The 14,178-nt window shown below is 36.4% G+C and overlaps 1 protein-coding gene across 1 annotated transcript in view; it reads left to right on the top strand.

Moving 5' to 3' along the window:
• PAFAH1B1 (platelet activating factor acetylhydrolase 1b regulatory subunit 1) overlaps window positions 1–14,178 on the top strand; it is a gene marked incomplete at its 5' end in the record, with an annotated part of 76,784 nt that overhangs the window by 51,394 nt on the left and 11,212 nt on the right. The window contains 3 exons of the mRNA XM_079725573.1: window positions 10,415–10,499; window positions 10,804–10,878; window positions 11,792–11,998. Coding sequence (XP_079581699.1) covers window positions 10,415–10,499; window positions 10,804–10,878; window positions 11,792–11,998 — 367 coding nt within the window. The remainder of the gene's footprint in view (window positions 1–10,414; window positions 10,500–10,803; window positions 10,879–11,791; window positions 11,999–14,178) is intronic.

Below are 14,178 nucleotides of genomic sequence, written 5' to 3'. Positions count from 1 at the left end.
AGGTTGCTTCCATGTCCTGGCTATTGTAAATAGAGTTTCAATGAATATTGTGGTACATGACTTTTTGAATTATGGTTTTCTCAGGATATATGCCCAGTAGTGGGACTGCTGGGTCATATGGTACTTCTATTTTTAGTTTTTAAAGGAACCTCCATACTGTTCTCCACAGTGGCTGTGTCAATTTACATTCCCACCAACAGCAAGAGGGTTCCCTTTTCTCCACACCCACTCCAGCATTTATTGTTTGTAGATTTTTTGATGATGGCTGTTCTGACCAGTGTGAGGTTTTTGTAGTTTTGATTTGCATTTCTCTAGAAATGATTAGTGATGTTGAGTATTCTTTCATGTGTTTGTTGGCAGTCTGTATATCTTCTTTGGAGGAATGTCTGTTTAGGTCTTCTGCCCATTTTTGGATTGGGTTGTTTGTTTTTTTTGATATGGAGCTGCATGAGCTGCTTGTAAATTTTGGAGATTAATTAATCCTTTGTCAGTTGCTTCATTTGCAAATATTTTCTCCCATTCTGAGGGTTGTCTTTTCATCTTATGGTTTCCTTTGCTGTGCAAAAGCTTTTAAGTTTCATTAGGTCCCATTTGTTTATTTTTGTTTTTTTTTTTTTTTTTTTTTTTTTTTTTTTTTTTTTTTTTTGGTACGCGGGCCTCTCACTGTTGTGGCCTCTCCCGTTGCGGAGCACAGGCTCCCGACGCGCAAGCTGAGCGGCCATGGCTCACGGGCCCAGCCGCTCCGCGGCATGTGGGAATCTTCCCGGACCGGGGCACGAACCCGTGTCCCCTGCATCAGCAGGCGGACTCTCAACCACTGCGCCACCAGGGAAGCCCCTATTTTTGTTTTTATTTCCATTTCTCTAGGAGGTGGGTCAAAAAGGATCTTGCTGTGATTTATGTCATAGAGTGTTCTGCCTATGTTTTCCTCTAAGAGTTTTGTAGTGTCTGGCCTTACATTTAGGTCTTTAATCCATTTTGAGTTTATTTTTGTGTATGGTGTTAGGCAGTGTTCTAATTTCATTTTTTCACACGTAGCTGTCCAGTTTTCCCAGCACCATTTGTAGAAGAGGCTGTATTTCTCCATTGTATATTCTTGCCTCCTTTATCAAAGATAAGGTGACCATATGTGCATGGGTTTATCTCTGGGCTTTCTATCCTGCTCCATTGATCTATATTTCTGTTTTTGTGCCAGTACCATACTGTTTTGATTACTGTAGCTTTGTAGTAGTGTCTGAAGTCCAGGAGCCTGATTCCTCCAGCTCTGTTTTTCTTTCTCAAGATTGCTTTGGCTATTCGGGGTCTTTTGTGTTTTCATACAAATTGTGAAATTTTTTGTTCTAGTTCTGTGAAAAATGCCATTGGTAGTTTAATAGGGATTGCATTGAATCTGTAGATTGCTTTGGGTAGTATAGTCATTTTTACAATGTTGATTCTTCCAATCCAAGAACATGGTATATCTCTCCATCTGTTTGTATCATCTTTAATTTCTTTCATCAGTATCTTATAGTTTTCTGCATACAGGTCTTTTGTCTCCTTAGGTAGGTTTATTCCTAGGTATTTTATCTTTTTGTTGCAGTGGTAAATGGGAGTGTTTCCTTAATTTCTCTTTCAGATTTTTCATCACTAGTGTATAGGAATGCAAGAGATTTCTGTGCATTAATTTTGTATCCTGCTACTTTACCAAATTCATTAGCTCTAGTTTAGAGCTAATAGATTAGCTCTAGTAGTTTTCTGGTAGCATCTTTAGGATTCTCTGTGTATGGTATCATGTCATCTGTAAACAGTGACAGCTTTACTTCTTCTTTTCCAATTTGGATTCCTTTTATTTCTTTTTCTTCTCTGATTGCTGTGGCTAAAACTTCCAAAACTATGTTGAGTAATAGTGGTAAGAGTGGGCAACCTTGTCTTGTTCCTGATCTTAGTGGAAATGGTTTCAGTTTTTCACCATTGAGAACGATGTTGGCTGTGGGTTTGTCATATATGGCCTTTATTATGTTGAGGTAAGTTCTCTCTATGCCTGCTTTCTGAAGGGTTTTTATCATAAATGGGTGTTGAATTTTGTCAAAAGAATAAGAGATATCTTTTGTAATGTTAATGAAGACCTTTCCATTTTTAAGGAATGTTTTAAAATCAAGAATGTTGAAGAATTTGGTCAGATATACATTGAGATCTTCATCATGTACCATTCTCATTCCCTTTCTCCTCCTCAGTCCCCTGCCTATAATGCTTATTCCTTTAAGGCCCAACTCATATCTTGCCTTTATAAAAAGATTCGTCTATTCAGTCTCATTTGTCTCTTTTTTGAATTAGTTTTCACACCCTTTGGTAACTTTGGTTTTGCTCCTCAGATAGATTTATAAGTCCCTGGAAGGCAAGGAACCACAATAATCCTCTTTTATATTCCCTAGTATGAAGCTGGGAATATAACAGACACTCATCTCTTCCTGCATTCCCTTTTTTTATTTCCTCCCTTGTTTTATAGTGAAATTTTGCTTTACATTTAAAAATGTAAACATTTCAAACTTTTCAACATATGACAGTTATATTGGCTATTCTTATCGTACAGCCCGACTTCTCCATATGGGTTTCTTAAGTATGCAAAATAATTTTTTACAGTAATGGATCTAAATGGATCTCACAGTTAAATAAAATAAATATCTACAATTACTATAGACTTTAAAGTTAGAGGAAAAGGGAGAAGATGTTTTTAAAGTTGTGAGTTGTATCGAAGAACTGAGGCAAAATATCCCCCCTGTGGAGACATTGCTGACCTCTTTTATACTAGGCCATGCAACTTATTTTTTTTTAAAATAAATTTATTTATTTTATTTACTTTTGGCTGTGTTGGGTGTTCGTTGCTGCACACGGGCTCAGTAGTTGTGGTTCACGGGCTCTAGAGTGCAGGTTCAGTAGTTGTGGCGCATGGGCTTTGTTGCTCTGCAGCATGTGGGATCTTCCCAGACCAGGGATCGAACCCGTGTCCCCTGCATTGGTAGGCAGATTCTCAACCACTGCACCACCAGGGAAGCCCGCAACTTCTTTTTAATGTCAGTCAGTAATACACATGTGTATCACTAATTTGAAACAACATAATTGGGAGGCTGGCCCAGTTAGTGTGAAGTGATGTCATAATCACACCTTCATTTACGTTATTGTAAGGTTACTTTTTTTAACAGATTAAAAGAGTAAAGAAGAAGACATAAACAAGGGGGAGGATCAAAACTGAACTGTTCAGTGGTGCCTTCTGCTTTGTCGTTCCATTACTCAAAAAATTTCGTCTAAATATGAGAATGAAAAGTAATAATGCTTTTTTGTGTGTTCATGTTTTTGGTTTTGCCTTTTTAAAAGAAATCCAACATGGTATACTTATATACCATTTTATTGCTGCTGTGGTATGGAGAGTGAGGGGTGGATGTTACCTCAGACCCAGATCTCTGCTGAAGAGAAATGGTAACTGACAGGCTAGTATACCAGGTGCATATTTTTTTGCTTAATGATGAAGATAAAGGTCCACTCACCCTGGCTCACCCAAATTTTATTTTCCTTTACTTCATCACTGCCAGAATAAGGTCTCATTGTAACCTCTTGCTGTGCTTATACTTGTCCCAAGACTGGTAGTAGTTGAATCCTGGACTACCCTTTTGGAGTAAGTATCTTCAAGTGTGGTGACGAAGGATGATCATTGTAACCCTTTGTCAGGGCCCATAAGGTTGGATAGGTGTAAGACCTATGGCCAGGAGCTCATCATATCAGTGCTCCCCTTTACCCAGAGATTCAGTGGGTGGCTGTAGCATATTTAAGAAGTCATGTTACCGGGCTTCCCTGGTGGCACAGTGGTTGAGAGTCCGCCTGCTGATGCAGGGGACACGGGTTCGTGCCCCGGTCTGGGAGGATCCCACATGCCGCAGAGCGGCTGGGCCCGTGAGCCATGGCTGCTGAGCCTGCGCGTCTGGAGCCCGTGCTCCGCAACGGGAGAGACCACAAAAGTGAGAGGCCCGCGTACCGCAAAAAAAAAAGAAGTCATGTTACCTACCTGTCTAAGACTTGGTTAATATCCTATGGCAGCAGCTTATGGAATGACCTGCAGTAGTGTCTCTGCACTTGAAATGAACTTTATTCACATCTTCCCCAGGACTATGTAGTTCATCTTGGTGTTTGTCTAAAATGGCATAGCCTGGGGTGTTGTGAGGGTTGTCTTCTGGAACAGGGCTAAAGATGATAATGTACTTCTGGGGGTGTGAACTTGTATGCTTGATCCTGCTGGGTCTTCTCATTATCTTAGTGGTGTGCCCTCCTAACCCTGCAGACATCCCAGTCATTGAGCCACTGCAGACTTTTAGAACAGTGCACATTAACTCCATTGCTTTCCTTATTCTTGAATATGTGAGATCACTGCATCTTTTCTAATGAGCCTGGTGAGAAAACATCTGTTTGTCAGCTACTGACTTAACCTTGTTTCTCCTCATATAAACAATAAAATTTAACTATTTATAGAATTCCTAGAACATTTTTATTCAACCTTAGAATGCTAGAGTACACAGTTTGAAGAAATACTGTTATTGTCATTTTGGTTTCAAAAGGCCAAATTTTTTATTCTCAGCTTCACCATTTATTAGCCAAAAAAATCAGTTAAGCTCTGTGAGCCTCAGTTTCTTTACCTGTGAAAAACAGCTTCCATCTCAGTCTCCTGTAACGCATGCTCTGTAATTCCCTCTGCTTCAATTTATATTCGTAAGAGATGCAGGGGACCCCAAAGTATTCTGCTTTTATTGTTGGTGCTATCCAATCTTTTTAGAGTTGTTTTTGTTTAACTAGCAGTTCATAGCATTTAGAAAAACTTTTGAAACTCTTACCTCCCTTTATAAGAGTGTGAGGGTGTGTATGGATTGGTAGTGTGGCGTATTATGTTATGACTGATACCACAGCTACAAAAATTATCCTAGAGATATAAGAACAATGAAGAGAGTGTAAGAAGTCAGCTAAAATGCTTAGAATATAATCCTTGCATTTTAATAAACTTGAAATAGTTTAGAAAAACAAACACAATCTCATTTGTTACTGTAATAGTTTCAAAGGACAGCAGTAGAATATGTCCAGTGTGGTACTATTCCATATGTAAGCCTAAACTCTGTCTAACCAATTCTGTTTGTTCATACATAAAAGTCCTTCATCTCAGTTCGTTCTTTTGATTTTAACCATTTTCTCTGATTCTGCATGGGGTTATTGGTTTTGGTTCTACTCAGAATGACCTGTTGCACTTCTGCATGAATTTTTCTTTGATCCTAGTGATAGTTGTTTTTCTTCATCTCCTAAGGCTTAGTAGATTTATTTAACTCATGTGTATGAAGTTTCTTTGAGAGATTATTATAAACTTGTGCTTTGATGTCCACTTGTTTCCAAGGGGATAAATCTTCCATCCTAATAAAACTGATGAAAATCAACTCTAGGTCAACAACTGAAATTAGTAGCAAACTCTAGAAGCACCTTTTAGGCTCTTAGAACCAAGAGATTCTTCAGTCTTATTTATTCTTACTTTAAGTGATGGTGGTACACCTTGCCTGAGTTAGAGGTTCCACATTCTCTGGATCAGATAGTTAGCTTAGATATTGAGTGATGAAGTAACAGGGGCAGTAGTGCCAATCTGGCCATGGGAACCTGACTTAAGTTTTTTGACTCTGTCAACACCACTCACCTGACATTGTGGTTAGAAGTGTGACTAAGAGGTCTGACTAAATTGTACTTGATGCCGAAATAAAATTGACTAGACTCTTCTGGGACCGGGTTGTAGACTTTGTACATCATCAGTATGTTGTACTACCCTAATGGTATCATACTCGCTTAAACTTCAGTTTTAATTTGCCATATTTCTGTATATATCCCTTGCTCTTTGGTAGTTCAGTATTATATTTTAATGCTATGTAATAGCTCTTTTTCTAAATTCTTAACAAGTAATACTGTTAACATTTAACCTTCATTAGATAGAAAGAGAATGCATCCCTGATATTCTCAAATCTCACTGCTCCTCCCCAACTCCAGTATTTTACAGTGCTCATGTGAAGCCTGACTGTGGAGTGGAATACTGAGGCTACTTTAAGTTCTGGAACTGCACGTGCTAAAGTCAGCAGGGGCCTCTTGGTAGCCAGATTATTTGGACACTTTTTAGACTTTACTGGACCTCTCTCAGATCTTTGTCATTGATAGCCATTTCCATTTCTTTGAAACTCCCTTCTCCATTGGCTTGCTGACATCTCTTAATTCTCATACTAGGCTTCTTCACTCCCTAATGGCTTCTTAATTATTGGTATCTGTCAAGGTTCCATCATTTACTTTCTAGTCTCCTTTTTTCTTCCCATTATATACCTTCGTCCAAAGTGTCTTTCATGTCTTTACATGGTTTGAATCACTACTACCTGTTTACTAATTTCCTAAATCCTTTCCTTACGTCAGATCGATCTTTTAAGCTTCTGACCTGTATATTCAATTACCTCCTATATCATATATCTTTACTTAAATATCTTATAGCTACTTCAAGTCAAAAGGTTTAAAACTGAACTAATTATATTCTTGCCCACCCCCTTTTTTCCTTCCTCCTCTTCTCCTGTTTCCTGTCCAAGTAAATGTTATTACCATCTACCAGAAACTTGTAAATCAACTATTTTCTCCCATCTCCCAGATCTAGTCAGTTACCCAAACAAAAGCTTAGTGGTTAAAAGTATGAGTCATTCTTGGTTTCAAGAATTTGTGTGTAGGCTGGTCAGAATGCCCATCATTAAAAGCTCTGCAAATAACAAATGCTGGAGAGGGTGTGGCGAAAAGGGAACCTTCCTACACTGTTGGTGGGAATGTAAGATGGTGCAGCCACTATGGAAAACAGTATAGAGGTTCCTTAAAAAACTAAAAATAGAATTACCATATGATCCAGCAATCCTACTCTTGGGCATATACCTGGACAAAACTATAATTCAAAAAGATACATGCACCTCTGTGTTCATAGCAGCACTCTTCACAAAAGCCAAGACATGGAAACAACCTAAATGTCCGTCAACAGATGAATGGATAAAGAAGATGTACATATATACAATGGAATACTACTCAGCCATAAAAAAGAATGAAATAGTGCCATTTGCAGCAACATGGATGCAACTAGAGATTATCAAACTAAGTGAAATAAGTCAGAAAGAGAAAGACAAATACCATATGATATCACTTATATGTGGAATCTAAAATATGGCACAAATGAACCTATCTACAAAACAGAAACAGACTCACAGACATAGAGATCAAGCTTGTAGTTGCCATGGGCGGGGGGGAGGGAAAGGGATGGATTGGGAGTCTGGGGTTGGTAGATGCAAACTATTATGTTTAGAACGGATAAACAGGGCTTCCCTGGTGGCTCAGTGGTTAAGAATCTGCCTGTCAGTGCAGGGGACATGGGTTCGAGCCCTGGTCTGGGAAGATCCCACATGCTGCGGAGCAACTAAGCCTGTGTGCCACAACTCCTGAAGCCCGCATGCCTAGAGCCTGTGTTCCGCAACAAGAGAAGCCACTGCAGTGAGAAACACGTGCACCGCAGTGAAGAGTAGCCCCCACTCGCTGCAGTAACGAAAACCCAACACAGCCAGAAAATAAATAAAGAAAGAAATTTTTAAAAAATAGAATGGATAAACAACAAAGTTCTATATAGCACAGGGAACTATATCCAATCTCCTGGGATAAACCATAATGGAAAAGAATATTTAAAAAAAGAATGTGTGTGTATATGTGTGTGTGTGTGTGTGTGTGTGTGTGTGTAACTGAGTCACTTTGCTGTATGGCAGAGATTGGCACAGCATTGTAAACCAGCTCTACTTCAATAAAAAAATTTTGAGTGTCAGGCTTTTTGAATTGCAGTATAGATCCACTTTTAAAACACTTATGAAGAAATACAATATATGGAAGTATATGAAAATGAAACAATTCTAGTTAAAGGAGGAAGGTTTTGCATTCCACCTACTTAGCCAGTTTCTTCCCCACCTACCTAATGAATGTTGATTGGAATTATTCTAAATTATTTCACTTCATCTTAGTTTTGTGACCTTGGATAAATCAGTCTGTCAGTTATATAGTATAGGGGTAATATACTTTTCTACAGGATGGTTTTAGGATCAAAAGAGACAGTGAATATTGTTTTTTAAATTAGATTTAACATTTTATAAAAAGTATAAATGTAACATACAACTCTTTTGAGGTGCTGTTTTATGCACATTTGGAATTACCTATATCTTTCTAATTAATCGCATTTACCACACAGCATCTTTTTAAAAATATAGATGTTGGGTTAGGCCACATAGAATTTGGAAATATTGCAGAATCTTACAAATTTAACATCTACACTTTCATAAAAGCTATATAAGCAGAATCAAAGGGCATCAACTGTTTGTTTTAAGTCAGTAAATGCTAACCCAAATGTTTGAAAAGTAAAGGTGGTAAAGGGATGACATTCGCAACTGCTGGTAGGAGTATAAACTGGTTACAACTCTCAGAAGCAACAGCTATTAGAATGTCCTAAAAAATGTATATCTTTTTTGTCTTAGTCTGTTCTTAGACTGCTCTAACAAAATATCGTAAACTGGGTGGCTTATAAACAACAAAGATTTATTTCTCACAGTTTAGAGGCTAGGAAGTCCAAGACCAAGGAACTGGCAGATTCGGTGTCTGGTGAGGGTTCACTTCCTGGTTCCTAGTCTCTCCATAAGGACATTAACCCCATCTGTGACCTCCTCACATAGGCCCCACTTCCAAATACCATCACTTGGGGGATTAGGCCCCTCCACTAGTTATTGTACTTTTTTAAAAAAATAAATAAATTTATCTATTTATTTATTTGGTTTTGGCTCTGTTAGGTCTTCGTTGCTGTGCGGGGTCTACTCTTCATTGCGGTGCGCGGGCTTCTCCTTGCAGTGGCTTCTCTTGTTGTGGAGCATGGGCTCTAGGCGCGCGTGCTTCAGTAGTTGTGGCACGTGGCTTCAGTAGTTGTGGCTCACGGGCTCTAGAGCACAGGCTCAGGAGTTGTGGCGCACAGGCTTAGTTGCTCCGCGGCACGTGGGATCTTCCTGGACCAGTGCTTGAACCCGTCTCCCCTGCATTGGCAAGTGGATTCTTAACCACTGAGCCACTAGGGAAGTCCCTAGTTATTGTACTTTAATCTTTGGTATGCTAATAATTACCTGGAACATGAAGTGTTTGCTCGAATTCCATATTATCTTTCTCCATTGTTTGTTTTTAACATGCCATTGAATTAAAACTTAGTCCCACCAATTCTACAGTACTGCTAGAGTGTTTTATTTCCTAAAGCATTAGATGGGCAGTAGCATTGACATTTATACAAAGATAGTCGTAGCAGCATTGTTTGTAGTAGTAAAAGCATATGTCTCTCTGTAATGGAATACAATATTTTTTTTTAAAGAGGCAGATTTACATGTGATAAAGAATGATTGCTGAGATTAAATGAGTTTATGTGACATTGTGTGTAAGACATTATCTGTAGCGTACTGCAGTTTGTTTTGAAGACACGTATTAATTATCTCTAGAAGACTATGCAAGGATATGTAGTTATAGGTAGATTATCACTGGAAGAATACACAAAACACTGGTAAAGTGGTTGCCTCTGGGATGGAATATTGGAGGTCAGTGGTGGAAACCACACTTTATTGTGTACTTATATATTTAAAGTTTGTTTAACCTTGTGTATGTATAAACTTTTAAATTATTTAAATTAATTTGAAATATTTTAAAGGCAATACCAAGGAAACAAACTATTTCTATCACAGTGGGACTTAGGCTCAAAAAAATTGAGAGACATTGGAATAGGTTGCCTTAGGAGACAGGTAGCTGATTTTTGCCTTCAAAGAATATAAGGAGAGCATGAAATTCATTTGCTAATTCAGCTTCTCTAACCTTTGAGTTCTTTCTAAATTAATTTCTCATTCTATGATAATATACTAAGTTTGTAGCTTATGCCTTTTTTTCACCCACTCTCATGGTTTAAAGTTGTCTCTAAAATTAAAATACTTATTAATTGTAATTTTATCAGAACAATTCTCCCGACAAAACTAAATTTCATTACTGTCACAAGTGATAACTAATTATATAAGTCACATCTTGATCTTACAGCTTGTGAGGCAAGCAACACATTAGAAACATAACTAAAAGCTCAAAAACAGTGTTATAATCTTAAGGATGTACTATGACAGGGTTAGCTGTTTTAGAGGCTTTTGGGAGGGGTTCCTTTTCTTGTGAAATACTTGTATGATTTGGAAGGTAATACTCTTAAAAGAGTGTCTTAAGATTTATGAGATTTTAAATAAAATATTCTTTCTTCAAAATAGAAATGAGAGTTTATTAGGAGTCATTTGAATTTGTTTTCTTTCAGAAATCGAGCTATAGCAGATTATCTTCGTTCAAATGGCTATGAAGAAGCATATTCAGTTTTTAAAAAGGAAGCTGAATTAGATATGGTATGTTTGACTTTTTACAATTATTCATAGTATATATGAGTGGACTTTACTTAGGTATCCCTAGTTAACAGTCACCTCAGTTATTCACACATCTTGTCATTTGTTATTGTGGTTTACTTGGCACTAAACCTAGTATTCACCCTCCCCCCGCCTTTTTTGGTATAATCAGATGGCTTTATTTATTTATTTATTTATTTAATCAGAATACTTTTCGTAACGTTTGAACCTAGTGAATGGTTTGTATGGCTTGAACTATTGTATTTTTGCCTTTTTTTTTTTAATGTTCTCATTTTTTTTTCTCTAGAATGAAGAATTAGATAAGAAATACGCTGGTCTTTTGGAAAAAAAATGGACATCTGTTATTAGATTACAAAAGAAGGTAACTAAGTCTTTTTTCTTTTAAGTTAGTTGTATTCAAAGTATTATATAAACTGAAAATATCAACATAACATAAATTATTCTTTTACATTAATTAATAATTATATTTAACCTTGAAAAGGCAAATAAAAATACATTTCTATGCATTATTATTTCTATGCATTATGACCTATACAGATCATTGCTGGTAAATGGTAATTTATGCAACCAGGGCTACTGGCTGAGTTGAATCTAACACAACCCTGACTTCAAGGAATTGGTACTGAAGAACCCATTTATGCACTTAGATGGGAAGAACACATGGAGCCGATATGATGCTGGGGAAAGAGCACTAAAGTGTGCTCTTAGACAAGTCATTTTCATCTCTGACCTTTTATTTTTATCTATAAAGTGAAGGCAATAGGTAATATTCTGGTCCTAAAATTTATACTTTTAGTAGGCAAAATTAGAATAAATAATATTGTTATAACGTGAGTTAATCCATTAAAAGCCCTTAGAAAAGTGTCTAGCCACACGGATGCTTAGTAATGTTAGCTTTTAATATGAATATTCTGATTAGCATGTACAATGTAAACTATGGTTTGGAAAGAATTTACTAAGAGTGGCAGAATTAGAAAGGATCAAGATAGGTTCCCTACTCTTCTTCTAATTTGTGTCCTGGCACCTTCCAAATTTTTCTTTGAGTTAAGGAGGTAAGACACAATTGTATTGCATTTTTCTCAATTTTTAGTTTTGTCACACTAAGATTTTAGTGATATATTTAATATAGATCATTTTCAATTAAATCTGACAAATGCTTTGTAAATTACTGAAATTTTATTCTGTGTATATGGATGCAAAATAAAGGCAGGTTTGTAAAAATATACAATTTTTATCAGAATTTATCTGTACATAACTATGTGTTCCTTCTTAAGGTTATGGAATTAGAATCAAAGCTAAATGAAGCAAAAGAAGAATTTACGTCGGGTGGACCTCTTGGTCAAAAAAGAGACCCAAAAGAATGGATTCCCCGTCCACCAGAAAAATATGCATTGAGTGGTCATAGGAGTCCAGTCACTCGAGTCATTTTCCATCCTGTGTTCAGTGTTATGGTCTCTGCTTCAGAGGATGCTACAATTAAGGTAGTAATTTCAAAATTGAAAGACATACAATAGGATAATTGTTAGAAGCAACTTTAATGTTAATTGAGTGAAAGAAATGAAAAGATCCTGAAATGAGGGCCTACGCAGAGGAACAGGAGGGCCTCTTGGAAACTGTGTGATTGATTCTAAACCTTAAAAGACAGAATAAAATTTCATTGTAGCTCCTGAGAGACAAGCTGCCAAATAAGTTCACTGATGAGTTTGAGAAAATTGGGTGTCACTAATGTAACACTGGACAAATACAGGTCACCCAGTGCTCGAATAACTTTTGTTCTTGAAGAATTAAAGTATAAGTATGTGCCTTACTTAATAGCAGAGGTGATAGATGAAAATACAGGATTACAAAACTAGTAATTCCGGGGGTGAATATGTTCCACAAAAAAATTCAATGGAGGATTTATTTAAATTGCACTCTCCTTGACGGTTTTTATTCCAAACCAAACAGTAATTCTCTCTAGGGGTATGGAAATATAGCAGCTTTCCATTTTATAAGTTATTTATTTCTCTCATTTTTAAAAATTTTCATGATAAGCAATACATTTTAATATTTTTTAATCAGGAAAATTGTTTTTATAATTTCCTTTGATTCAGACACAATACAGTGATAGTTGTATAAACCACGTACAGAAAGATAAGTAAAATGTAGTTTTAAAAATTTAAGTAGGTTTCTCCATCTAAAGCTTATTTCAGATTAAGTTCTAGATTTTAAGTTTCATTTGTAGAGGTATAAATTAAAAAATGTGAGTAGATTGCTAAGATTGTATTTATCACATAGCAGCAGTCAGCATAAAACGCAGGCATGACTTAAATGTATATACTTAACCTGTTCTTTAAACATGATTGTATGTTTTCCTTTTGTGGATTCTTTAGTTTCTAAATCAGTGGCTTACTTTCATCCTGTGGGTTGGTGATCCATGGGTCGGGCTGCAAAGTAATTGGAAGAGAGTCTTAAATTCTATTTGCATTACATATTTCTGTAGGCTGAGATGATTGCCTAATACACTAATATATTGCTGTCTTTCATATTATGTAGACGTATTTAGTTTATTAATTTCATGATGGTCTTGTCTACTAAAAACTGCACTGCTGTCATGAAGCATGGGGGTAAAGATAGATTTATCAAATGGAAAACTCAGTCTTAACTACTGATTTTGCAGCAGTGGTCTAAAAGCGTAAATAAAACTGCTAATATGCCATCTTAAAATTAGCTATTGGTTCAACTTTAAAATATTACAAATGGAAGTTTTAAAAGTTTTATCTGTAACCATACCACGTATGTCAACAACTAGTAAAAGTTCTCCCTTCCATTTAGTCTTTAATGTGCACACATACGAAAAGCATTTGTATTTAGTTTTGCTTCCTTCTTTGATTAAACTTACTTTAGAAATACTTTTCTTTGTTTCTAATGAATCATCATTTTTAATGATTTTAAAGTGATCTTTTTACTTATATGAGGAGACTTTATAGAGTAGTTAATGGTCAAGAGCACAAGCTCTGGGTTCAAGTTCTGACCCCCCCACTTAATGATTTATGTGATATGAGCAAATTAACTTTTTGTACTTCTCTTTTCTCATCTGTAAAATGAAGATAATTAGTACCTGTGTCACAGGACTTTGGGGAAGATTAAATAATACATGGAAGCTGCTTAAAATACTGAAGGAGTACTCACTGTCAGCAGTGTCTCAACACCATTAACAAATCTTCCATTGGATTTTTATTTCCGGTCATCTACTATCTTAAGTAATACTGTTCTATTTTATACATAAGTCTTTCTCATTTCGTTGGGTATTTTGTGGAATGAAAAGAAACTTGTTTCTACCAGTAGTTTTCATTCTTCAATTACGGTAAAGCTAGGGGATTCCTAAATGATGATTGTGACAGAACTACCTTCCAAAAAACTCAAAGGAGCACAGAGAGACAGAATTTTCTGTAATTTTGTGACTATCTTGGGCAAAGTGCTTGATATGTTTAAGGCTCAAATTTCTCATTTGTTGGAAGGGGGATTAAAAATATCTATAAGATTCTTTGGCTTAAAATGAAGTAATGTATACATAATGTATATAACAGTACAGTGTTTGGTGGATGGATGGTAAGTCCCCAATAAACTGTAGATAATATTATAGTTATAACAAAATTTTATTATATAATTTCTCTTGTGC

The sequence above is a fragment of the Hyperoodon ampullatus genome (assembly GCF_949752795.1).
Source record: "Hyperoodon ampullatus genome assembly, chromosome: 19".
Classification (NCBI taxonomy): Eukaryota; Metazoa; Chordata; class Mammalia; order Artiodactyla; family Ziphiidae; genus Hyperoodon; species Hyperoodon ampullatus.
Note: the sequence above shows the minus strand (reverse complement) of the source record. Positions and strands in the feature narration are given on the sequence as shown.